The sequence below is a fragment of the Hemiscyllium ocellatum genome, chromosome 22 (genome assembly GCF_020745735.1).
Source record: "Hemiscyllium ocellatum isolate sHemOce1 chromosome 22, sHemOce1.pat.X.cur, whole genome shotgun sequence".
Lineage (NCBI taxonomy): Eukaryota > Metazoa > Chordata > Chondrichthyes > Orectolobiformes > Hemiscylliidae > Hemiscyllium > Hemiscyllium ocellatum.
Window position 1 is genome coordinate 15,200,714 of NC_083422.1, and position 27,656 is coordinate 15,228,369.

General features: G+C 40.9%; 1 protein-coding gene across 5 annotated transcripts in view; it reads right to left on the reverse strand.

Annotated features, from left to right (window-relative positions):
- Positions 1-620: 620 nt before the first annotated feature.
- rnls (renalase, FAD-dependent amine oxidase) overlaps positions 621-27,656 on the reverse strand; it is a 158,595-nt gene continuing 131,559 nt past the window's right edge. For 4 of the 5 annotated variants that reach the window (XM_060842347.1, XM_060842350.1, XM_060842352.1 and 1 more), the window contains exons 5-7: positions 12,835-13,008; positions 11,064-11,242; positions 621-2,799 (exon numbers count right to left, since the gene is read on the reverse strand). In XM_060842347.1, coding sequence (XP_060698330.1) covers positions 2,647-2,799; positions 11,064-11,242; positions 12,835-13,008 — 506 coding nt within the window. In that variant the 3' untranslated portion in view covers positions 621-2,646. The remainder of the gene's footprint in view (positions 2,800-11,063; positions 11,243-12,834; positions 13,009-27,656) is intronic. The other variant, XM_060842348.1, reaches the window with a different exon arrangement.

Here is a 27,656-nt window from a genome sequence, read left to right on the forward strand (position 1 = left end):
TCACGAGTGCTGATCTTCACGCAGCACCATCACTCATTGTGTGGTGGGTGAAATGTCATTTCGGCTCAGTTAGTGCTAAAAACCATTCACATTAATGCTGCATATTAGCAGTGTTTAATGGCTAGCTTCTCTTGTTTTTCTAATTTGAGATATTTTAGCTTTCCAGGATAATTTCAGGTAGAGAGAGCACTTAGCTTTGGTAAGTGGCAGCCTTAGGCCCATTCATATGTGCAATACACAGCAATGATCTGACAGGGGTAGTCATTATCCCTCAGTGTCTTATTGCAGTGTCAAGGTGTATAGTGAGCTTATAATTAACAATGATGAGATTGTTAAGAAGGTCAGTCATAAAGCCTGTAGAGACGTACAAATCTTATCACGTACATTGAGATGTGAAAATTGGCAGATTTAGAGATCCTATTAGAGGATTTCTCAATGAGCACATTGTGAAAAGGGAGCATACTGAATGGCTTCAGTTCAGAGGTGAATTTGAGTATCGAATTGAGCCCTTTTCTCACTTCTGGATATACTCATTAAGAAACTGGATTGTCCTTAGAATACTGAAACCACAGTTATTTTAGCATAAAATTCATTTTATTTTCAAAAGCAGATAACAACAATGAAATAGCCACCATTCAGATCTGTTTTTCATTTGCTGTTGTGTGTGTTGGAATTCTATAATGCTCAGTGCTTGATTATGGTGATTAGTTCCCAATTATATTCTCATTTACTGGAGATCAGACGGTGACAGATAAGGATATGATAGGAGTGGAGCCAAGAGAAAGCATGTTACCTTAGCTTACTTTTCTACCTCTGGTCACCCAGTAAGCAACATTGATTATGTAAGTGAAAAATGTCCTGAGAAATTTGGATGGGTGCTTGTGAAGGGGGCAAGTTTAAGATTTGAACATACGTAAATGTTATGTTAATGAAGCTGATCCTTCTCCTGCTCCCCTTGTTGTGAGGTACTTTGCTCACTACAGACTGAGTTTTCCTGGCTGGGTGACTACAGTCTCAGAAGTGGTGGAGGGTGGTTGGGAGGTAAGAGGACAGCTTCTGGACATGTTTCCACAGCTGAAAAGTATTCCATGGGTCACAGAAATGTACAGAAAACCCCTCTCCCACTCATGTTGCAGAGATCTTAGGGTTGCTGGCCCACTGTTTAGGTGAAGTCTGTCCAACATCCTTCATAGGATGGCAAACACAGAGGCAGCCAATTCACATGCTGCTTCTGTGAATAGTGCACCTCACCAGGCATGGTGCCTGTGATCGCACTGTTTCCACAGGGTTCCATCGTTGGCCTCAGTGAGAAGAATCCAAGTCTGTGTCACTGCTGAGCATCAGCAGAGAGAAAGTTGAAGGCTGGTTTTGTATCTCTCTCTCCCCTGAGAAAATTCTGACTGTACTGAAGAAAGCAAACAAATCTATTATCCCTCTCACCAGATTGTCACATGTTTAATACATCCACGTGGAGGACATTTACTTTTTTGGAAGAGAAGTCAAATCTAAATAAAAATGTTACCTTTTTATGACGACTGCCTGGATTTGTAGTTTGGGACATAAAATGATTTTGCTACATGGAACATGTAGTGTGAAGTTTGATTGAGTTAGATTTTCTAATGCTGTGAGATATAAACATAGTCACTACGCACAAAATCACCAACTTCTTCCTTGCATTGCAACTGTTAGTAAATTTATTAGTCCACTTAGCACTGTCTCCCTGGATCCTAATGTCAAACGTCTAACACCAATTCCCATTATATTATGGATCAGATGCAAATATGATGTATGTACTGTTATGAAAATATAAGCAGTATTTTAAGAGAGTTGAAAGCTAGCAAGGACTTAAAGCACACAGAATACGGAACATTTACAGTGTAACATTTGGTCCAGCAGCTAGCAGTTCCTGGGTTGCTATGTAACTAAAACAAATTCAAATTCGGTCAATCAGTTTAAATTATGCCCCAAGATACTAAACTCTAATCAAGTTTGAATTTGATATTTTGACAATATTAAAACCAACGAAATGATCTGATGCTTTGAGGTATAAAACTGAAACAAATTGAACTGTTCGAGGAGAACTGCCAAGCCACCAACATTTGCAGAGTGCTCTTAGAATAGCTCTCTTAAAGGTACCTTTATCTTTCAATGACCTGTGAAACAGAAACCCTAAGAAGAAGAAAAGAAGACAGAGGAAGATATAAAGAGATGATTCGACATCTGGCTGGTTTTGAAATTTTAACTTTTTTGTAAATCTTTATCGGGGAGTTTTATCGGACCAGAGGGGGAGGTAAAAGATAGATTAAGAGAAAGGAGTTGCAAATAGTTGTTAGTTAATATTCTTTGTTAGACTTAAATAATAAAGTCCTTAAATTTGTTTTACTTTTAATAGTGACTTTGGGATAGTTCTTTGCCTCCTGAATTTTAACAAATTACATAACGGGGTGAATCTTTTGTGCTGCTGGTTTAAATTAGCAGAGGGTTTTATCCCGTGTCATAACAGTACCAAATTCTCTTGGGGGTTAGGGGCGGGGTCATGCTATTGATTCCATCCACACACACAACTGCAGTCTATTAATGGTGTTTTGCAATAATAATTGAGATCTGAGACAAAGCAAACTATTTAGAATTACATGATACAGATTTTTAAAAATGACATTTGAACACCTCCAAGATTGTTAAAGCAGATTCTGTGCAACCGTCAAAGTTTGAGTGTGTAAACCCATCACCGCCACACACAAGAAGTGGCTGTTCTTTAAGCGTCATCTGCCCTGGAAAGTTTGGGATGGAATTGATGACCTGCAAGAAAAGCAGTTACAGATTATTCCAAGGATAGCCATTTTCCACCATCCTAGTTGAAGACTTCCTTCCCTGACTGCTGTGCCAATAGTTCCTGTCCCATGTGGTGCTACTGAGTTTAATTACATAAAGAAACTAGAGAGCCCAGTGGGTGTTTACCGATGTTGTTGGCCGTGTAAAATGTCATTGCTGCTCGCAATGCTTAAAAATGATTTCCTACAGGTGAAGTTGAGGATGAAAGGACTTGGTTTCACTTATAATATAAACAATATCAGCATTTAAGGGCCAGTTATACGTTACCTGAGATCACCCACTCTCTGATCTGCTGAGTTTTATCAGTCATGTCCATTCCAAGTATCTTTCAGACGAGGATTAAATTACTAATATTGACCTAATATGACCAGTGTGTGGAAACTGACAGTATTAATTGACAAATGCTTGTCTGATATGCCTTTGCTATATTAACAGTGACATTAACCTCTTTAAGATAAGCTAGTTAAGGGCACTATTAAAACAGCAGGCAGAAGAATGTTGCTGAAGGAGTTGTGTTGCTCACTTGTGTTTCCAGTAAAATTTTCTAGTCCTTTAGGTAATAGATAACAATGTGGGAATTAATAAAACACTCAAGTGCAGGTAGGCCAAGATTTTGTTACCATGATCTCAATAACTTTTATCTTCACTTGTTAGAAAGTGACAATGTGGTGTAACTAAAAATAATTTAATTGTTCTAAGACTCCTTTTGCTCATTAAAGTCTGACACTTATCAAAGTGGAACTCTGTGACACTGTGCCAAATAGATAGAATGGACGATGTTTGTGTACTGGAACATTTTACAATTTCACTTTAGTTTATGAGCACAAAAATTGAGCCTGTTTTTCAGTTGATTCTCTGAGATAATGACTGACCCATTAAAATAAGCCAGTTATCTCCACTCTAGGTTGTTAATAGTTGGTTTTGCAGAGGAGTTATTAAAGAGATGATATAAATGGCACTGTGAAAATTTAGAAACGAGTAAGGTAATGTAATCAGAGTGTTGGCTGTACAAATTGATGAGAAATGTTGGAAAGCAGCAATTAGAAAATGTGGATGCTGTAGTTTGATGTTTATTTCATACTGTATGTGAAGAGCATTGAGCTGTATAGCATGTGAGGATTCTGACTGAAAATGAGCCACAGGATTGTATGAGTCTACCCCTAACATCCCATAACTAAAAGCTATTTGCAGTCATCATCTATAATTACGTATGCAACAACTCAGGTGAAAGGCCTAATACTGTGAACCTGATTTGTTACTGTAATAGTGACTGACAAATACTTAATGCCCCATACATTTTCTTCAAGCCACGCTGGTACAGTGGTTTGACTCCAGCCCCTCAGATGACTGTCTGTCGAGAGTTTGCATATTCTGTGTGTCTGCGTGGGTTTTCTCCGGGTGCTCTGGTTTTCTTCCAATGGTCCAGCGTTTTGCAGGTTAGGTTTATTGGCCATACTGTCCAGGGATGTGCAGGCAAAGTGGATTAGCCATGGGAATTGCAGGGTTACAGGGATAGGGTAAGGGGGTGGATTAGGGTGGTATGCTCTTCAGAGGGTTGATGTGGACTTGATGGGCTGAATGGCCTGCTTCCACACTGGAGTGATTCTCTGATTTTGTTTTCTCTCTAAAAGCATTAATATTATAGACTTAGTTTTAACTGGTATTTCCAATCCTCAGGCCTCTGCAAGAAATATTGTTTTCCTCCATGCTCATCTCCACTCTAAATGGATTCAAACCTTGCTTGAGATAGTATTAAGCTAGAAAGTGAACGTATTTTTGAACAAATGTCATAACTACTGTCTTTTAAGCAATATTTATAATACAATGAGTACATTTTTCTCTTACACAGGGAGTGAATTCACCATTTCATTTTCCAATTAAAACTGGCAAATTGCCTTCTGGAGGAAGTTATGCTGAACATCAGACACAGCGGAGATTCAATGTTCAGTTTGCCAGTCCCACACACATGCAACAGATTCATGCTCAGCACAAAAAGTGCTTCTTGTAATCCTGCTGCGTTGGCCATCAATGTGGGAATTCCAGCACACTACATGACAAAGTGCCAGCACCTGACTCTGTGAGTCTCCATATGGTGAGCTTGATTACAGATGCATAGTCACAGGGAGAGCTGGGCAGGGGTAGGCACTCAGCCATATGGAAGTACAGGCTCAAGTGCTAATTACAACAATAGCTTGCATTTATATAGTGACTTTCCCTTTGATACTATATCCATGCACAAGAGCAGAATCAAAGTAGTAAGATTGAAGGTAAGCATACAGTTTTGAAGAGAGTATTGGGGTTCTGTTAAGATAATGTTTGCATTGAAAAGGACAATAAGGTGAAAGAGCTCAGGAAAACAACAGCCTCGTTTGCATTCTAAGAAAAAAGAAATTGTTTTGACTGAAAAACTGTGTTGCTAACTTACTATCCTTTATTTTGTGTGACACCCAAACAGATTTATATCATGCGAGCTTTGCCATTCCATAACACCTCCATTAACTTAATTCAGCCAGGTCTCTAACACTTTCTGGCAGTGATGCCAAGTATGTCCTGGGCACACATGCCCAAACAGACTCGCTTGGCAAAAGAGTCAAGAACTCTGAGGGAGAGGAAGAAACATGACAAAGTGGCATAAAAAGGGAACAAGGTTCAAGAAATAGGGCAATAGAGCTTGACAATACAACTGAAGAAGCCCTTAAGTCTCTGTTGTGATGGAGGGAGGATACACAAACATTCCACACACGCTGTAGTCCTGTGAAATTTAACAGCAGCACCTGATTGTTATTTTTAATTGACTTTTCTGTTACACATGGTCTGGCTGGCAGGCCAGAAAGTCAGCAGTAGAAGACCTCAGGAAGGGGTCAGAGATTTGGGCATGATTGTTGGTGACCCATTGATATTTGGTAGTGCATGAGGTTTTGTTTGGGAGGGGGTGGGGGTTGGTGTGACAGTTGTGACCATGAGGAAAGAAGCATTCTGCAGAAGGTTTGCTTGGGGTCAGGAATACTCTCCTGCCCCTCCTGATTCGCAGACAGTTTCCCAAGTTCTGGGAAGGCCAAGTGGCAACCTTCAAGCTTAAATCAGGTCGACAACTGGACAACAGCAGCCTGGTTTCATGCTATAATGAAATGGCCTACCATTCCAAGACTTGGCCAGTCACCACTACCTCCCCTTTTGTTTCTTCCCAAACATCATAGATGGGTTAATATTAACCCTTATGTGTAAGCATGTAACCTTACTTCAGAGTTAAGTATCATGTATCAGTAACAACGAGAGACTGCGGCAAGTGTGAATAAACCAGCACCTCAAAGTCACTGTTAAATATTCTATAGCTTGTCTGTTTTCTATACACTTCAATCATCTGACATTCCATCTCACTCTGTGCTTTGCTGTCCCATCGCTGGTACTTCTGCTCTCCCAGCACTTCTCAGCAGCAAACACACTTAGGTACCAATATTTTTTTTGGCCAAAGATTATGGTATTATCGGTGACAATGCAGCATTCTGTTTCTCTGCATAACAAGAGCAGTACACAGTGGCCCTTCCATTTACCCATGTCCAGTTTTATAGCTACAACACACAAAACAGTGACTTAAGCTGCTAACAGTTGCTGAATGTAAGAACTGAGTCGATTTGTCCCATAGGTGAACCTATCACACTGTAGAACTCAACTGTATTGTTAAGAAAGTGAAATCATTCTACTTGAACAAGCATATGCGCTTATTTTAACTTTCCATTCAAAATTTGAAGAGCAAGGCTAAACATTCTAGCTTTCCCAGAGGTTGATTTTTAAAAGATTGTTCTGTTTGGAAAAAGGTCACTCAGTTGCAGACTATGATTTTGAAATGTGCACATAATATTCAGTGCGTCAGTTGGTTCAGGTTTGTAAACTGTGCTGAAAAAGCTGACCTTGCACTTGGCTAACTAATTGGAGTGGCACAGTGGCTCAGTGGTTAGCACTGCTGTCTCACAGTGCCAGGGACGTGGGTTTGATTCACCTTCAGGTGACTGTGAAATTCCACACAGACAATCTGTGTCTGTATGGGTTTCCTCAGGGTGCTCCAGTTTCCTCCCACTGTCCAAAGATGTGCAGGTTAGGTGGATTGGCCGTGTTAAATTGCCCATAGTATCCAGGGATGTGTAGGCTAGCTGAGCTAGCCATGGGCAATGCAGGGTTACAGGGTGGGATACTGTTCAGAAGGTCAGTGTGGACTTGATGCGCTGAATGGCCTGTAGCGGTTTTATGATTCTAACTTGGCTAATGTACCTCCCATGACCAGATCATCTCCTCCACCTCGCAATCTTGCAGTAAAGCAGGTCCACTGCCTGCCCATGTGACTCTACTACCAGCTACCCAGGACTCCTATGTAATTCTGCCTAACGAATGTGTTTGAAATGGTTATACAACTCCTGGCAGAGGTATTCAGACAAAGGAAAATTCAATGCTGTTGCCAAAATGTTAAAGGAGGACTTTTCATGCTGCAGAATGTGAGTTTAAGGAGCAGCAGATTCAGGTACTGGGGGAAGAAATGTAACATGACTCATGACTGCATTCATGATTGTAGTTGTGGGCTAAAGTCAGGGTAAGAAGGGACCAACTGATGGACAGTGAGAGCAAAAAGAGGGCAATTCCAGCTGTATGGAAGAGCAACAGAATGGATCAATTGAGGAAAAGTATTTCACCTCTCAAGGGAGCCAAGGTTGAAGTCAAGATGGCCTCAACCACAGATGTGGTCATTCACTTCATTATTTCCTCTGCTCTTTCCCTGTCATCATCACAATGTCAAGGAGACTCAACTTTACGTAGAGTAATCTCCACAAACACTCGAGCGGCAGTTGGAGTCTCAGTCGTGCTATCGATACTCATAATCACAACGTTTCAAAGGAACAATGATTTGCTCCATATGTTCATGTTGCCAAGTTTAGGGTGATGGTGATAATTTGAGATAGGTTTGGGCCAGAGAAGATATTGGACTAAAATGAATTTGTCATTTAAACTTGAGCTACAGGTTAGCAAGATCGCTTTTTTTTAAAACAGCAAGCCAGGCACTGGGTTGCACTTCTGGAGGGCTAGAATTAAAAAGCAGGAAAGTCACGCTAATTCTGTACTGAACATTGCTTTTAGAGTACCACATGTACCTCTGGTTGTCATATTGTGAAAAGGATATAGAGGAGTTGGAAAGGCTGCAAAGATGACTTATAATTTTAACAACAGAAATGTATGGATATTTATACAAATAAAGCGTTGAGAGACTGGGTCTTACCCTTTTTTAAAAAAAGAAAGCTGATGGGTGACCTAGTAAAGGTTTTTAAAATTATGAAAAGTTTTGCTAATGAATATGAGATATTGTTTTTCTTTGTGGGAAAGAACATAAATGAAGGCCATCATCTAATCGCTAAGCAACCAAATAGGGAATTCAGAAGGAATTTCTTTACCCAAATAGTAATGAGAATGTGGAACTCATGACCACAAGGTGTGGAGGATGGGAAGGGTATGGATGCATTTAAGGAAAAGTAGAAAAGCATATGAGAGAGAAAGGAATAGATGTAGATTGAGATGAGGAAAGGCTCAAGTGTGGGCATGATCACTGAGCTGGACTAGAATGGCCTGTTTCTATGCTGTATATTTATCGACTGCACTCTCATTAGAGAGAAATGATTGGTGGTACTTTAAACTGAGGGTCATCATACCCCAGGCAAAGGGAGAGGTTGAGTAGGAGAGTCCATCAAAGTAACCCCAGCTGATGCTGGAACTGAACCCACACTTTCAGCGTGATTCTGCATTGCAAGCCAGGCATCCAGCCAACTGAGCTAACCAACTCCCAATTTTAAGTTGGACAAAATGGGTTGTGGCCTCCCAAACTGGGAGTTGGTGACTTCAAATTGAATGTGGTGGTGGAAAAACTTAGAGACTGGGGATGTGACATTGCTTTGGAGGAGATTTCTGCAGCAAGATGGGTAGCTCTGAGATAATCAGCCTTAGTGTTCCATTTTATGTACTGGGCAATGCTCGTAAAACAGAAGGAAATCCTGCTGAGAGGATCTAGGCTGCCTTTGAGTAGATATGACCATTTGAGCAAGATATTGGTAATAGCTGATTCTTGTGTAAATCTACAATAGTGAGAACTGATTGAGTAGAGGCAGGGAGGAGAGGATTCTAATGCCAAACTAAAAAAGAAAATTACAGGTTTCCTTTGAGGATTTCAACACTGCTTTTTTGTAAGCAGCTCTGAGGTGCAGGGTTATAAAAAGTTCTCCATGCCTTCATAGCAATTTTGTTCAGTTAGTGAAGAATGAATGATTGACACTGCATTAGTAAGAAAAAGCAAAATACAAATACCTTTAATTAGTGTGGTTCAAATTTGTCTACATTAACAATTTGGCAAAATTTCGATCATACCACAAGATATGGCTGAAATGAATGTTATTACCTTGATAAATTGATGCCAATTAGAGTCATAGAGAGTTACAGCATGGAAATAGACACTTCGGTCCAACTCATCCACGCCAACCAGATATCCTAACCTAATCTAGTCTCATTTGCCATCACCCGGCCCATATCCCCCTAAACCCTTCCTATTCATATACCCACCCAGATGCCTTTTAAATGCTGTAATTGCACCAGCCTACACCACTTCCTCTGGAAGCTCATTCCATACACCCAGCGCCCTTTATCTAAAAGGGTTGCCCCTTAGGTCCCTTTTATACCTTTCCCTTCTCAAATCCACCAACCCTGGCAACATCCTTGTAAATCTCTTCTGAACCCTTTCAAGTTTCACAACATCCTTTCAATAGGAAGGAGACCAGAATTGCACGCAATATTCCAACAGTGGCTAACCAATGTCCTGTACTGCCACAACATGACCTCCTAATTCCTATACTCAATACTCTGACCAATAAAGGAAAACATACATGACACCTTCTTCTCTATCCTATCTACCTGTGACTCCACTTTCAAGGCATTATGAACCTGTACTCGAAGGCCTCTTTGTTCAGCAACACCCCTGAGGACCTTAGCATTAAGTGTATAAGTCCTGCTAAGATTTGCTTCCCAAAATGCAGCACCTCACATTTACCTAAATTAAACTCCATCTGCCACTCCTCAGCCCATTGGCCCATCTGATCAAGATTCCATTGTACTCTGAGTTAACCTTCTTTGCTGCCCACTACACCTCCAATATTGGTGTCATTTGCAAACTTACTAACTGTACCTCCTATGTTCACATCCAAATCATTTATATAAATGATGAAAAATAGTAGACTCAGCACCAATCCTTGGCCTCCAGCCTGAAAAGCAAACCTCCACCATCACCCTCTGTCTTCTATTTTCGAGCCAGTTCCGTATCCAAATGGCTAGTTCTCCCTGTATTCCATGAGATCTAACCTTGCTAAGCAGTCTCCCATGGGGAACCTTGTCGAAACCTTTACTGAAGTCCATATGGATCACGTCTAATGCTCTGCCCTCATCAATCCTCTTTGTTACTACTACAAAAAACTCAGTCAAGTTGGTGAGACATGATTTCACACGCACAAAGCCGCGCTGACTATCCCTAATCAATCCTTATCTTTCTAAGTATATGTAAATCCTGTCCCTCAGGATACCCTCCAACACCTTGTCCACGACTGTCATCAGGCTCACCGCTCTATAGTTCCCTGGCTTTTCCTTACCAGCTTTCTTAAATAGTGGCATCACATTTACCAACCTCCAGTCTTTCGGCACCTCACCTGTGACCATTGATGATACAAATGGCTCAGCAAGGGGCCCAGCAATCACTTCCCTAGCTTCCCACAGAGTTCTAGGGTACACCTGATCAGGTCCTGGAGATTTTTATGTGTTTCAAGATATCCAGCACCACCTGTAAAATGGACATTTTTTTTTCAAAATGTCACCATCTATTTCCCACATTCTATATCTTCCATATCCATGTAAATACTGATGCAAAATACTCGTTTAGGATCTCCCCCATCTCCTGTGGCTCCCCACATAGGCTGCCTTGCTGATCTTGGAGGGGCCCTATTCTCTCCCTAGTTACCTCAATGAGGAGGCTGCAATGACTTTGTATTTATTGCTTTTTAAGGCCTTTTGTGTTTGAACATGCTGAAATCAGAATGAAAACCTGGCTCACCTGAGCCTATTGTTGTACTTCCCAAGCATCAGAATAGAAGCACACTTTTTGATTCTGATTTAAATTGAGAATTTGCTCAGGACACATCCACCATGATCAGAATTACCTGCGAGTATCTCCATTTGTGACACTTGATGCCAATAGACTTGGGCAATCCTGGCAGGATCTGTTGTAGCTGTTCGAGGATGAGAGGTTCTACCTCTTCCTTATCTTTCTGCACGTTCTGAGCTCCAAACTGAACTGTAGTGTGAATAATTATGGAAGGTCCAACTTCAGGGGATTCTGCTGAATAAAAGGGAGGTGAACTATTTATATCATTATGGACAGATTGTCTCTGACAAAGAATGTAACAAATGAGAATTGGAATAGACCTACAGCCCATCAAATCTTCTCCACCATAAATATGATCATTGCTGATTTTGGGCTTAACTCCATTTCCTTCCTGCTCCCAATATTACCTGATACCCCAAGAGACCAAATATTTCTAACTCAACCTTAAGTACATTCAATAATGTAGCATGCATAACAGTCTGGGGTGAAGATTTGCAAAGATTCACAGCCTTCAAATGAAGAAATCTTTCCTCCTCTCACTCTTAAGTGATCGTCCTGAAACTGTCAGCCCTTATTCTAAATTCAAAGGAACACATTCTCTCAGTATCCACCCGATAAAGCACCTTCAGAATTTTAAATGTTTTAATAAGAAACCCTTGCATTCTTCATGGCTCTAGAGCAAATGGCCCACTTTGCTCAGCCTGACTTGTTGGGCAACTTTTTCGTTCCAGAGTATATCCTAGTGAACCTTCACTGTATGGGTTCCAATGCAAATACATCCTTCCTAAAAATAAGGAGACAAAAACTGTACACAATATTCTAGGTGTGGTCTCACCAAAGTCCTGTATAAAAATAGCAAGCTTGGTTTATTCTCATATACCAATTCCCTTGCCAATATTGCACTTGATCTAATATTTTGTGTTTCTTGTACAAGTACTCACAGGTTTCTCCGAATGTCAATACTTACAAGTTTTATGGCTTTTAAAAAATACTCTGCATTTTAGAAGACTTACCTTGCTGCCCACTCACTTAACCTTTACAGTGCATCTCTTGACAGCTTCTTTGTATCCGCCTCACAGCTTGCATTCCCACGTAGTGTTTTATATCATCAGCAAACTTAGATACATGACTGTATTTTTTGTCTAAATTGTTAATATAGATTGTAAATAGCTGCGGTACCAGCACAGATACAACAATCACAGCCCGCCGACTTGAAAATGCCCAACTTATCCTTACAACTTACTTCCTAAGTGTTAACCCATCTTCTATCCTGCTCCAAGAGTCTTGTTTATTAGCATTTTGTATTGTACCATGTCAAACATGTTTTGAAAACCCAAGTACATCTACCGCTGCTTCATTTATCTACATTACTGGAAAAGAATCCTCAAAAAACTCTCAAATTTGTCAAACAATTGACTTCGAAGACCACACCATGCTTTTTTAAGTCGGTTAATATTTCTTCCTTCCTAATACATGATGAACAGGTAATCAGTTTTAGGTGTGAGGGATAAATATTAGCCAGATTTGCTGGGAGAGCTTCATTATCCTTCTTCAAAATACTGCCAAGGCATCTCTTACATCATCAGAAGTCACATGACATCAGATTATAGTCCAACAGGTTTATTTGAAATCATAAGCTTGTGTGACTTCTGACTTGGTCCACCCCAGTCCAGCACTGGCACCTCTACAACTTTTACATCCACAGACAGTGTGATTAAAGTAAAAGCACAGTTAATATGCAATCTGGTGTTGATCAAGTATTGTAAAGGAATTCCTGATGAAATGTTTGCTCTTGTGCTGTGGGAAAAATTAACAGCAGTACTGACCTGAATTGCGTTTCTTATTGTCAATGGAGATGAACCTTATGCAGGGATTATTGACGATGTACTTTGCCGCCCAAGGGACACTAATCTGCGTGCCGGCTTCATAGAAAAGGGCCAAAGCAAACCGAGAGGAATATCTTGCTGTTTCCAGTTGCAGCCTCTGTGATTCACTTATTACTACAATAAAGAAACATTATAAAAATCAAATGAAAGGAACAGTGTCATAAAATCAATGTTTTCTTTTAAGAAATGTGGGACACGTGCATAGTCAATATTTATTTGACTAAATTGCAACTGCATTACAGCTGTGCATCATCAAATATTTATGAGGGGGGGCCTGAGTTGTAAACCAGCTCAAACTGATGGGGTGAGCTGTGTCTCTAACGGCTGATAAGGGTCAACACTGAAATCAGTTTAAGTACTCTCAATTCTGCTCTCAGGGGACAGAACTCCATAGTGCAAAGACCACACTATCAATTCGTCATCAGCACTAAACAATCATCTTAAATCTGTCAGACTCTTAATGTTTTGGAAATGGGCAGAAAACATACAGATTAGTCAATCAAATGATTGGCTGAGAGAGCCCAAGGTATTAAACTTTTATTTTGACGTGTGTAGAAACAACAGAGCTAATAGACACATGCTCTTGAGAGGTAGAGCCTGAATGGACAAAAGGAGGATGCAGCCAATAGAGGTTAAAATGGGAGTAGATGCAGATCAGAAGGTCTGAAGGTGTTCAGTTTATGAACATAAAGGAATATTGATACACACCAGTTCAGGTTCACCAATATATCTCGCTTTAGTGGATCTAGAAGCTGCTTCATGTTCCAGATAGATTAACTTCACAGCAATCTATTTAAATTATTCAACTCACGTGCATGTTAGGAACAAATTGTCATTAATTATCATTGGGTTATATGTAAAAATGTTAAAGCAATGAGGCCTGGCTTTGATTTTACCACAATGGATTATAAGGCAATCAAAAAAATGTACGTATGTCTGTTGGATGTCATTGTCTAGCCAACAACACATGGTGTTAATAATTTAATCTTGTATTGCTTGTTCAAATCTGTCCTCAGATAGGGGATCTGCTTCCTAAATTGGATTCCATGTAGTTTTGCAGTGTGCTTGTATTGAATGGTTGTTGGACAGCTTTTTCTGTGATGAATACTGGGCAAGTTCTAACAGTACAGACTATTAGTTAATAGTTATGGCCGAGTAATGTGAAGCTTACAATTTGCAGTTTAATTGTACCACTTGGACCTACTGCTTGTTTTGGAATATATTGTGTTTGCACCATAAACTACAGATTGAGCAGGATTAACAATGTCACAAAATATTCTGTTCACTGATTTTTGTAAAGATGGTTTTGTGGAGGGTACAGGAAAGGCTGAGTTATTCTAGGATTTGATGATGTTTCAGGTTAGGATGCGATGCATGAGTGTGAAGTTATACTGCACATTGTGCATGCTGCAAAGCATTGATTCCTAAACAGTACAATACTTGTCAGAAGAGTTTGGCATGATTTCACAAAATGTAATGGATGAGGAACTAGTTCATTTTTGTGCCAGTTTGTGTACATATTCAGATATCTGAGCAAATGTTAAGATGTATATGTGTACAATCATGATGTACACATGACAAGATATACATGAACAAATTCTGAACACACATTCATGCACATCCTGAACCTAACTCTATTACACATGGTAAAGTACGCACACAGAACACATGTTATGGCTCATGCACACACAACTCTAAGCACATGTTAAGGTACAGCCATAGGCATTCTGCCTTGATAGCTTAAAAATGAATGCGCAGAATAACTAGTTTCCCACTCTAAAACCAAGCAGTACAATCAACTATTGCTCAGATTGTAACCATAGAACATTAGGGAGTTGCATGTACGCCCACTCAACCTCATTACGATGCTTCGTTTGAATTGGTGAGAAGCTAAAAGCCATCAGAACTGCAGCATACAAGGAGTGATTGCATAAGCGCTTTGTCTATGGCTGATGCAATCTGGGAGTTGCTAGATACCCATTTAGCTTTACAAGCCAAATCTAAATGTTTGGCTGCTTTGCTTATGTTGTTGAGAAGGATCGGTTGCCAAAAATGTACAGTATTGGCTAAACTGCCCTCCTGAATCAATGATGGATTGCCATTTGTTAGTTTTAGATGCCTCTACAATCGTTAGCTATCAATATGAATACTTTAGTACTGAACAAAACATAGATCATCTATAAATCAATTACTAACTTGTAAAATGTCAGCTGATAAACAGTTATTATATATTGGTAAAGTTTTGATCATAGCAGTCCTTTATCTTTAAAAAAGTATTAATTAAGTTAGAAATAAACCAGTCAGTATGTCCATCAAATAGCTGATAGAAGGGTGGTTATGTAATAAATTAAACATTTATATGCTATAATACAGTCTATTTCAGATTTATTCAACCATTGTTCCTTTAACATGGATTTTCTATTCACTCAGTGCATGTGGATAACCAATGAACAATCCTCAGTCACAATGTTTATGAATCACTGTTTTGGTTCTGATTTTGACTCTTATTTTAAGTGCAAATTTATTTCTAATGGTTTACTGAATAAAACACTGAAATTTGCCATTCTTTGTTGCCAAACTGCTTATATGTTTTTGAACTTGGCTGACTGATGTGGGAAATCAGACATTGCTTCACAGATTGGCTCAAATGTACTGCTTTCATTAACTAAAAATCCAGATGTTTGTTGAATTGATGAGTACAAAACCATCTGATGTAGGGCTGTATTAGCATTTAAATAATGTGCTCACATTTGCAATTTTATGTTTATGAGAAAGAAGAGGAAGCACTGCACTTTTATAGAAGCTTTCATGACCTTATGATGTCCCAAAGCACTTTCTGGTCAATGCTGTACTTTTCAAATGTAGTCACTGCTGTAATGTGGAAAACTTGGTAGTCTAATTTGTACAGTACAAATTCCCAGGATACTGAGGCAAACTCTCCTGGTCTCCTTCAAAATAGAGTACGGGATCATTTATACACAACTGAGAGAACATGCGGAACCTCAGTTATCGAAAAGTAACTTCTTAAAGACTGCACTGGAGGGAAAGCTTAAATCTCCATTGCAGAGGCTGAACTCTCAATCTTCAGACTCAGAGATGCTAAGGTTTGATACCTTAGTTGGATCAGGTGAAGGGTGGATGTAATGGAGATGCACGTGGAGGAGATGATAGTACATGCCAGTTGGACATTACTATTAATGAGGCAAGATGTGTGTTTGGTGCTGAATTTAATTCCTAAACAGCGGTGTAGGTTAATGCGACGCTTAGAGCACAGAAGGAACCCTCCCTCGGTGTCCTGGGAACAGAAAATTGCAACATCTGAACCAGCAATATAAAAGGACTCTAACTAAATAACTTAATAAATAATATAAATATAAACAGAAATGACATAGTATTCAACATGGTATTGAATTTATCCAGCAAGTAGCTACATAACTGAAGGGATCATAAAGATCTGAATCTCAATTTATGGGACAGTGCAGTGTTGGATGATGTCAGCCAGGGTAGTCGGCACTGTGATTGGCCAACACAGTGAAGGAAAGTCACTTGGAGTTCCTGTCCCTGATCGCTACTCAGTGAAATACAGAAACCTATTGAGTGGATTGGATGAGACTCATCCACTGTGCACTTCAACTGAGATTCAGTGAGTAGCAGTCTCACCTCTGAGTCCCATTCCAGAAACTTCAGATCATTATCCAGGCTAACACTCCAACAGTAATTCTTCTGTTGTGTGGTTTTGTGCCCATATCTCAGAGTTTCAGTTTAAGACAGACTGGTGAAGGCAAGGTCAAAAAATGTCTTTAGGCCTAGGCTTCATTGGAATGTTACTTATTATATAGCAAAACTAAATAATACAATCCATGATTTTCAATGAAATAACAGACTCTTATCTTAATGATACATATTTACAGACCCTTCCACAAACTCTATGGGTTTCTCTCTTTCCTCTTCACTCTGCTCATACTGTGCTATTTACAAACTGTGAGGAGCAGCATCAACCGAGATTGCTCCAGACTCCTAAAGCCCTGATACAACATACTGTGGAAGTGACATATTCTTGGAAATGCTGTCTTTGAGATGAGACATGAATCTGCCTTCTCAGGTGGATGTGAAGGTATTATTTGAACGCCTGACGAGAACTCTAGCCTAGTGTCCCAACTGCCTTCAATCAAAATAAGAGTGGCATTTTTATTGATACATACTTTATTGAGAAAAGCCATTAACTTAGTTATAGAGGCATAGAGATGTACAGCATGGAAATAGACCCTTCGGTCCAATTCCTCCATGCCGACCAGATAGCCCAACCCAATCTAGTCCCACCTGCCAGCACCGTGCTCATATCCCTCCAAACCCTTCCTATTCATATATCCATCCAAATGCCTCTTGAATGTTGCAATTGTATCAGCCTCCATCACTTCCTCTGGCAACTCATTCCATACACAATTCTTTTCATTCATAATAAATATGGAGTCATCAGATAGAGATTTTCCCTACTGACCTCTAAAATAAAAGCTAAGACACTGTTTTCAAATCAGTGAGGTGCAAAATTCTGGATGGCACTAATAAACATAGATTTTGTAAATTGTATCATTCTCAAGTACAATTTTCCCTAATGTTCCTCTTGGGGTTCTGTTGTCCGTATCTTATGCGAGTGACAATGTTTTGAGATGTTGCTGTCATTGTCCCTCCTCCCCAATCTCCGCACACAATAAGTAAGACCGTCTTTCATGGGAAAAAGACAGCGGACATGTGGTTTCATTCAGGTCCTTCTGTAGTTCTGCATTTACACTGTAACATTGGCAGTATGGGTTGTAACAACTTAATAACAAAAAGGCATTGGTAAACTTGGAGTAACGGGTAAAAATGTTTGACTTCAATGGAAACAAAAATAAGGAGAGATAATAAAAAAAGGTCACAGATTCACTATTATCCTAACCTACAAAGCCTGACGTTTCCCTGCTGTGTGTTTTTTATATTGCAGAATATTAGAACATAGCTGGCCCCAGTTAAAGTTTTCTTTTTGACTTGTTCATCAAGTCAATAGATTAGGCTTTTGCCCGAAACGTCAATTTTCCTGCTCCTCGGATACTGCCTGAACTGCTGTGCTCTTCCAGCACCACTAATCCAGAATCTGGTTTCCAGCATCTGCAGTCATTGTTTTTACCAAGTCAATAGGTCAGCCAAGCCCGGAAAAGCACAAATTGACCAATAGCGGGTACAATCTCTTAAAAGGCCCTAATCCTACATGTAAATGATTGTAAAGACAAAGACTTACTCTGAAATTGCAGTAGGACATCATTCAGATTACAGGATAACTATTGTTGACTTGTGTTTCAGTAGGAAAGTAAAATCTAAAGCGCATAAAGTACCGTTAGCAACAGTGATGAATTTAGAAATGACTGAGCGATCAAGGCATGAGCTAGATTTCCAAGTGGAGTCTGGGGACAAGTGCCCTCCCACACAACATTATATTTAGAATTCTGACAAAGTACAATTTATGTTTTTTAGCAGCCTGCTGTCATTCTGCTTCCAAGTAAGAGTATGCTTTTTTTTCTGGAAGGTCTGACATGTATAATGTCGAAAAATAACTAGTTACAGGCATTTTAAATGCGCAGGCAATTCTTTTGCCGAGCATTCAACATGAAATCTGTGGGCTCAGTATATATGGATGGGAGGATCAGTGCACAGGGTCCTGTCATGTTCAATATACTTCCTCTGTTTTCTGCTGGTCAGCTGTTGACTATGTAAATTATGGGAGAGTCTGGAAGAAAGATCAGGAAGATACTGGAAGGAAGGTTGTCAGAGGGAGTGTGAATTGAAGCTCAGGAGGATTGAGTCATACAGAGCTACTTATGACACAGAAAGAAGCCATTCAGCCCATTGAGTCCATACTAGCAAACCAGTCAGTTCCATTCCTTTGCTCTATCCTATAGCCCCTAGAAGTTTAGTTCATGCAAGTGCACATCCAATTTCCTTTTGAAATTCTTGATAATCTTTTCTGCTTCCTGCTATAGTTAGTAAATTTCTGCTATAGTTAGTAAATTTCAGGTCATTACCACTCGCTGAGTAAGACATTCTACCTCACATTTCTGCTGCATTTCCTGTCCAAAAACTTAAATGTGTTCCCTAGTCCATGCACCATCAGCAACGAATGGGGGGCAGCTTTTCTTTGTCTATTTACATGTTATTATCTTGTAAACGACTGTCAAACTGTCCTTCCATCTTGTGTGGCCCATGCAGAACAAGCCAAAATTCTCCAGTTTAACCTGTCAGCACTGCCAGGCTTTCAACCTCTTTTACTTTCATTAGCATGCGTGAATACCCATTATCAACTCGCTCGCATTCACTGACACAGTCTTATGCAGCAAAACCAGACAGCATATATATACACATTAAACTAACTACATGCAAGAGGCATGTGACTGGCAAGGGGTAGATGTCTCGAAGCTCAAGTGAGTTCCAAACTTTCTTCAGTACTTGGTTCCTTCATAACCAAGTTGTTTCTTTGCTCAAATGCTTACAGCGCAAGGGATGAAGCCTGATTGGGTTAACAAGCCTGTCCAAGTGAAACAGGTACACTTGCTCTCACCAGCAAACCTCACCACGGTGGGTAAGTGGGGCTTAACTCAAAAGGGCCACCACTCAAAATGTTCAGATAGTAGTGGAAGGTTAGGTGGAAAGGAAGAGTAGGGGGTGAAATTTAAAGGGTTCAGTCGCCCTGGAAGAATCCTTGGGAATAGAGGGGGAGGAAATTGGGATGTACAGAAGACAATCACAGTGATGGAGCATGGGGTCACATGAAAGGATGGGGAACATAATGGGATAGTTAAGCGTGTTAGAGAGAGAGAAAGAGCAGGCAGATTGAATAAGGAATAGTGTTAGGTTCAGGCCATGCATTTTACTTATTTACCCTCACTTGTATTTTTACAGTGAATGACACAGTAAAGCTTCAACTGTTGCCACACTCTGGGGCCATTTTGAATAGTGTAAGAATAAAAAGGATAAAAGGTATCACTGAGACAGAGTCCTGAACCCTGAGTCGGTGATACCTGTTGCAGATTGCAGAGGGTCAGAGAGATGCCAGAGGAAAGGAGAAGGCCATCTACAGGGATGGGAAGAATCTAGTGCAGAATGGGAGGAGAGAAGTGAACACATCAAACAATACTGTCTTGCTCCTAAATCAGCTTGTAAAAGGAAACATTGCAGAGACGCACACTATAAATGTGGGGGCTGAGATCTGTTTGCAAGTGTTCCGGCACAAATAAATACAGCTGGGGGAATCAGAACGCAAGCTAGAAAAAAAACATTGCATGAACACTCAATTAAGACCTTAGCACTGAAGGGAAGCACTCAGTGGACTATAAAGGGGAATACGCTGTACCAACCCGAGTGATTCATCTCACTCAGACTCCCCAACGGAGAGGATGATGACAAGAGTTGGGGGGTGCCTTCTCCAGGAAGCTGTTTTCCACATGCAACTGTTCCCAGGCCAATATCTCAGAAAGTTAAGGACACTGGGGATGAAGCCTTTACACGGTCAGGTGTATGGAAAGCAATGCAAAGCTCAAGGCTGCAAAGCTGTTGCATTGGTGGTTGTGGAGGATCTACCTCTCCAGAAGTGATAGGACAGCAGGTTTTCACCCAAGACATGAACAGCTCAGTGATGACCCAAACAGCAGCTAGACTGTTAAGATCTTAAATGGAAAGCAAACACACAGTTTCTGATATTCTCGCACTCAATGACCACAGTGTCAAGAATGGTGATTATTTGCTGTGCCCCAGCTGGAGCTGTGCTCTATGGTGTTTCGAAGATGAGGGTGATCAAATTGTAACTTATAGGATTCTGAGGATTGAGTGAATGTGGAGATGATGTTTCCGCCAGTAGGAGAGACTAGGATTCCAGGGCACAGCCTCAGAGTGAAGGGAACTTTAAAGCGATGATGGAGAGAAATCTCTTCAGCCAGAGGAGTGAATCTGTGGAGCTTATTGCTGCAGTGTCTTTAAGGCAGAGATAGGTTCTCGATTAGTAAGGGAATCAGGGGTTAAGGGAAGAAAGCAGGAGAATGAGAAACGTCTCAGCCATTACCAAATGGAGCAGATCTCAATTGGCTGAATGGCTTTACTTTGCTGCTATGTCTTATGGTATTATGGACAGGGTGAGAGCTTAGAAGAGGAGGAAATGGACCAGACATCTACTCCACCAATAGGGATGAAGGAGAATCTGATGGAGATGCTGAGTGAGCTTGCCTCTGCATCTCTGTCAACTCATTAATGATCAAGTTCAGAGACTCCTCATCTCTCCCTGGAAGGACCTATTCTCCAGCAGTGCTCAGAATGTCAGCAACCTTGGCCAATAGTTTCCCCCTTAGCTGTGGGTCCATGTCAGAGCTATTCTCCCCAGAATCTCACCCTGAGCCCTCTCTAGATGGATCACCCACTGAGAGTGAAGAAGTGAGAGAATGGGAGAGATGGTGCACGATCTCTGACTGCTCCACCTCAGCATGTGGTTCACATGGCTAGACCTCTTCATTTTTATTGTCCTGGCTTGAGAGTTGGATATGGAGGCCATTATAGACAAGCCCAGATGTAAAGGGACAGCCAGGAGTAGCAAAAGGAGGCTTTCTCACTAGGTGGCTGTTGCTATCTAATCTTCTATTCAGCTTGATTGTCTACTTCTCAAAAGGGTCAGGAGCCTAATGTCAAGTATGCCATCTCTCCTCTTAGTGCAGTCCATGCTTATTGTCCATACTGTTCTTCTGTAGAAAGAGAGACATGTTAAGAGACATTAGTATGAGCACTTACCTTGAATTTCTGGGCACAGGGAGAGCTACCAATCCCCAGAGCTGTGATTTTTTTGTGTGTTCTTGTACTTCAAAAAGAATGCAGTATGGGGGCATCAGGAGTTAAAACAATTCAGTGTCATCAAAGAGCTGGAGTTGATGTAAGTCTATAAAGTACGATATGAAATGTGTGTCTCTCTCTAAGAAAACTGTGAGGTGTTCAACCTGAAGACACCTCTCGTGGTCGTGCTTTCGTGCCAGCTCTGGGTGCAAAGTGAGAAGATGGGTATGTTGTAGTCGTGGTGGAAGGTGGCGATGAATGTGAGCTGCTGAGTGTTGGAGCTCCCTTTAAGTTTTAAGGATGAATCCCGGCTGAGGCAAATGGGACCAGTTTAGTTTGGTTTGGGAAACTTGATCGGTGTGAATGAGTTTGATTTGAGAAGAACAATGATGGCAAATTTGAATGGGAGATGAAACAGCATCAGAGGAAATAGAAACATTAACAACATCAGCTAATGGGCAAACATCAATTAGGTCCCATGGATAAGGCAATAGAGTCATAGAGATGTACAGCATGGAAACAGACCCTTCGGTCCAACCTGTCCATGCCGACCAGATATCCCAACCCAATCTAGTCCCACCTGCCAGCACCCGGCCCATATCCCTCCAAACCCTTCCTATTCATATACCCATCCAGATGCCTTTTAAATGTTGCAATTGTACCAGCCTCCACCACTTCCTCTGGCAGCTCATTCCATACACGTACCACGCTCAGTGTGAAATAGTTACCCCTTAGGTCGCTTTTATAGCTTTCCCCTCACCCTAAACCTATGCCCTCTAGTTCTAGACTCCCCCACCCCAGGGAAAAGACTTTGTCTATTTATCCTATCCATGCCCCTCATGCTTTTGTAAACCTCTCCTGACCCTCAGCCTCTATAAGGTCACCCCTCAACCTCCGACTCTCCAGGGAAAATAGCCCCAGCCTGATCAGCCTCTCCCTATAATTCAAATCCTCCAACCCTGGCAACATCCTTGTAAATCTCTTCTTAACCCTTTCAAATTTCACATCTTTCAGATAGGAAGGAGACCAGAACTGCACGCAATATTCCTTGAGGATGCAAGAAGTTAAAGGATGGAGAAATATGTGAGGTCACATCCAGAGCATGGGGTACCTTAGGCTATAAGACGTAAGGTTAGTGAGTACTGTTGTTTATAAGAGCAAACCATTTTGTCTAATTTCATTTATTTGCTACGTAAATGTTGGCATTAATCCATTTTGAAGTAAATAGGTTGACAACTCTGTTAAAATGGTGGTGTTTCTGTTATCTCTGATTTTGGTTAACCTTGTGTTGCTCTGCTGGATCTCACAATAGAATTTGCTTTCTTATCCTGGGAACTAAAATCATTAAAGAGAAATAAATCACTTTAAAAAAAAGCTGTGCGAGAGCAGGTTAGCAAGTTGAAGTCTGTATCCGTCCTAACCTGCTGTATCTAATTTTGTATACAGTTATCGATTACAAAAAAATACTCTTCATATTTCCTACTGCTGTGGGCAGGATTGCCTGACTGCTTGCCCACTCCACAAAAATAAAAGAACTCTGGAAGCTGTCTGAAAACAGTCTTACAAGTTGCAGAATACAACATTCTACAAAGTTATTCTAGGAGATAGACAATAATTGCCAGCCTTGCTGCTAACAATGCCTATCACCAGTTAGATGATGATCATGTCCTGTACATTGAAGAATCATGTTCTTTGCTGGGTAGATATACCCCATCCCAGTAGGTAGAAATTTCCAGGATTTTGTTCCAGCAATGATGAAGCAACGTGATATACTGACATGATACACAAGACAGAGTGTTATACACGATGAACTATAACTGTTGAGGGAAATGCTGTCAAAGAAGCCTTGATGAGTTGCTACTGTGCCTCCCGAAGGTCATACACAGCAACCAATATTCCACCGGCAGAGTGGGCAGCTGTCTAAGGTGAAGGATAGGCTTACCTCCTTAGTTGGCTGCAGCAAAGCTGGAATGATTTTGAAACATATAGCTATACCTTACTTCAATACAAATGGAGTTAACTTGTTCATCAGAAACAATTAAGGAGCCAATTTTCTTGAGGTTGAGCAATTTTATTATTTGCTTACCCCCAGGAAAAATAATACTGACATAACATTGAATATATACACAAACACAGGTGCAATAATTAAAAGGGAATAGTGTCGCATTCAAAAAGGAAGATAAAACAATGCAGTTTAATGTCCTTAGCTTATTCTTGAGGTGTTAGGATTTAACTTGAAACTCAGTTGGATCTATGGCAGTCTAAAATATGGCAAATATCTTTGAATTCTTACTCATCAGATGCTTCTCTGCAGTGCACAAGTGTTTTGTGTTTCACGAGTCTGAGAGGAAGCAGGGAGAGAGAGATTTACTTCTCCACTTCCAGTTACAAATCCATCTCTCTGCTCTACCCAAAACAAAAGTCAGTTCTCCAAAATACAGCTGTTTTGTATAATAACATGTTTTAGGCTTTTCTCAAGCTGGTTAATCATAAGTATTTTTTTTAAATCTCCGATGTGTGAACTTTTCAAAAAGGTACAAACCAAACAGGAGATATAGACATGGTTGATTGTATCTTTAACAATATGTTGATTTCAGTTCAGACTGGCTCTTGTTTATTCATGATTTCATGAGGGTTGGCTCGCATTGTTGTCAGGTGATCGCAGTCGCCATTTTAAAGTCAGTGTTCTGACCTTATTTGAAACCATGCAAGTCCCAGGCGTTAAAACCAGATGATGCAAGTTGAAAAATGATAGTCATAATTTTGTTGCTTTTGTGATATTGAAATGCTGATCAATGGTTGTCAAGCACTGTAGTAAAATCTAAAATATGGGAACTTTAGTGTGAATGGTTAAATGGGGGCTAGTGCCAATAACACTGCATGAGTAATCCAGAACCCCAGGCTAGTGTTCTGAGGACTTGGCTTCAAATCCCACAATGGCAGATGATGAAATCTGAATTCGATGGAAATCTTGAATAAAAAGGTAGACTAATGGCAACCATGGAACTGCTGCTGATTGTCACTAAGGCTCTTTAGACCCAGGACCACTTCTATCTAGAAAGACAAGAGCACCACCACTTGTAGGTTTTACCAACCTGACTTGGAAACATGTTACCACTCCTCAGTGGCATTGGGCTAAAATCCTGGGATTCACCCTGAATAGTATTGTGGCTCTAGTAACAGCAAATGGAGAAGGCAGCTCACCACCGCCCTTTCAAGGGCGACTAGGGATGGGCAATAAATGCTGACCCAGCCAGTGACACCCACATCCTACAAGTGAATGAAACAAAACCCACCTGGTTCACTGATGTCTTTTAGAGAAGGAAATCTGCCATCTCCACTTGGTCTGGCCTACATGTGTTTACAGACCCATAGCAACATGAGTCACAGAGGTCTACACAGAAAAAGGTCCTTTGGCCCATTACATCCAATCAAGAACAACAACCTAAAGGGCGGCACGGTGGCACAGTGGTTAGCACTGCTGCCTCACAGCGCCAGGGACCTGGGTTCGATTCCCGCCTCAGGCGACTGACTGTGTGGAGTTTGCACGTTCTCCCCGTGTCTGCGTGGGTTTCCTCCGGGTGCTCCGGTTTCCTCCCACAGTCCAAAGATGTGCGGGTCAGGTGAATTGGCCATGCTAAATTGCCCGTAGTGTTAGGTAAGGGGTATGGGTGGGTTGCGCTTCGGCGGGTCGGTGTGGACTTGTTGGGCCGAAGGGCCTGTTTCCACACTGTAAGTAATGTAAAAATATTCTAATTACCTTTTCCTGCACTTCGCCCTTGGCATTGCAAGCGTGCGTATAAATACTTCGTAACTGTTATGAGGGTTTCTGTTTCTAACACCCTTACAAGTAGGGAATTCCAGATACCCACTATCCTCTGAGTGAAATGTTCTTTTCCTCATATTGTCTCTAAACTTCTTGCCCTTTACCTAAAATCTACACTTCCTGGCAACTGATTCTTCTCCCAAGGGGAAATGTTCCTTTAGGTAACTCTGCCCGTACCCCTCATAATTTTACACATTCCAATCATATTCCCCTTCAGTATCCTCTGCTCCAAGGAAAACTACCCCAGTTTGTCTAATCTCTCCTCACAACTGAAACTCTCCCACCCAGACAACACTTTGGTAAATCTCCTCTGCACTTCTCCAGTGCAATCATGTTGTTCCTTTAATGTGAATTTCACAGCTGCACACAATATCCCTGGAATGCCCAAACCAACATTTTATACAGTCCCAGCAAAACCTCCCTGCTCTTAAACTCTACACCTCAGCTAATGAATCCATATGCCCTCTTAACCACTTTGTATACCTGTCCTGCTACCTTAAGGAACCAGTGGACATGCACACCAAAGTCCCTCTGATCCCAGGGTCCTATCATTTATCATGCATTCCCTTGCCCTGCCTGTCCTGCCCAATCCATCATCTCACATTTATTTGGATTGAATTCCACTTTCCATTGATCCAGCCCACCTGACCAGCCCATCTATATCCTCAGGTTACAGCCTAAGACTATGTAAGACCCCACCAACTTCGGTATCATCTGCAAACTTACTGATCAACCCTCTACCCACAACCTACACTGATTGATTTGTAATTCCAATTAAAGATGGGCAATAATTACCTGCCTAGCCATCAACGTCCAGCTCCTGAGAATTAATATTTTAAAACTACACTATAACTCACCAGTATGGCCAGTACACTATAACTCACCAGTATGGGCGGCACGGTGGCACAGTGGTTAGCACTGCTGCCTCACAGCACCAGAGACCTGGGTTCAATTCCTGACTCAGGTGACTGACTGTGTGGAGTTTGCACATTCTCCCCATGTCTGCGTGGGTTTCCTCCGGGTGCTCCGGTTTCCTCCCACAGTCCAAAGATGTGCGGGTCAGGTGAATTGGCCATGCTAAATTGCCCGTAGTGTTAGGTAAGGGGTAAATGTAGGGGTCTGGGTGGGTTTCGCTTCGGCGGGCCGGTGTGGACTTGTTGGGCCGAAGGGCCTGTTTCCACACTGTAAGTAATCTAATCTACTGTAGCTTTGGCCTCTGTATATTTCCAAAGTCTGACAATTTTGTAAGGAAGCCTCAGCCAAAACCAGTCAATAGTTTGACATCATTGAAAGTCTCCCAAAAAAAGGCCTGCAACTATTCTAAAGAGATAATGTTTTACATAAAGCGATGATCAGAGAGACTTTTTGAAGAAAATTCATAGTTGAAAGAGAAATTTCAAAGCTTACTTTTTATATACATCAATATATAAGATCAAACAATCAATATACCTTACTTAAAATTGTGAATCTCAGAAAACATGAAGCTCATTTTAACATGTTTCTGCTTCACATGTTTATGCAATATTGTGGAGGAAGAAAACAAAACAGAAGTTGCTGGAAAAGCTCAGCAGGTCAGTCAGCATCTGTGCAGAGAAATCAGAGTTCATGTTTCATGTCTGACGACCCTTCATCAGAACTGGGGGAGAAATTAGCTGCGAAAGGATTTAAATAGACAACCTCAAATACCATTGAATTGCTGGGAATCACTTGTGTGTTGAAGTTCTGGCGATCAGCTTTAAAGCAGTTAGCTGGCACCATTTTCACAGTTTTGTTTGAAAAGTTTAGACTGGACAATGAGGAGTTGCTTATTTTTATTGTCTGACCATGAAATGATCATTTTGCAATCACACGATAGTTGGAGTATAACCTTTAAAGGGACACTAAACAAACAGGACAGAGAAAGGAATAGACATTATGCAGACATGTTTAGGTGAAGAGGCGTGGGAGGTGTCTCAAGTGGAACATAAACAATGATAAAGACCAGTTGCATCGTAAGGTCATTTTAATGCTGTAAATTCAAAGCTATGCCATATAATTCTATGAGTACAACATTAAATCTGCCATCCTTATCTGGATTAAAAATCACACAACACCA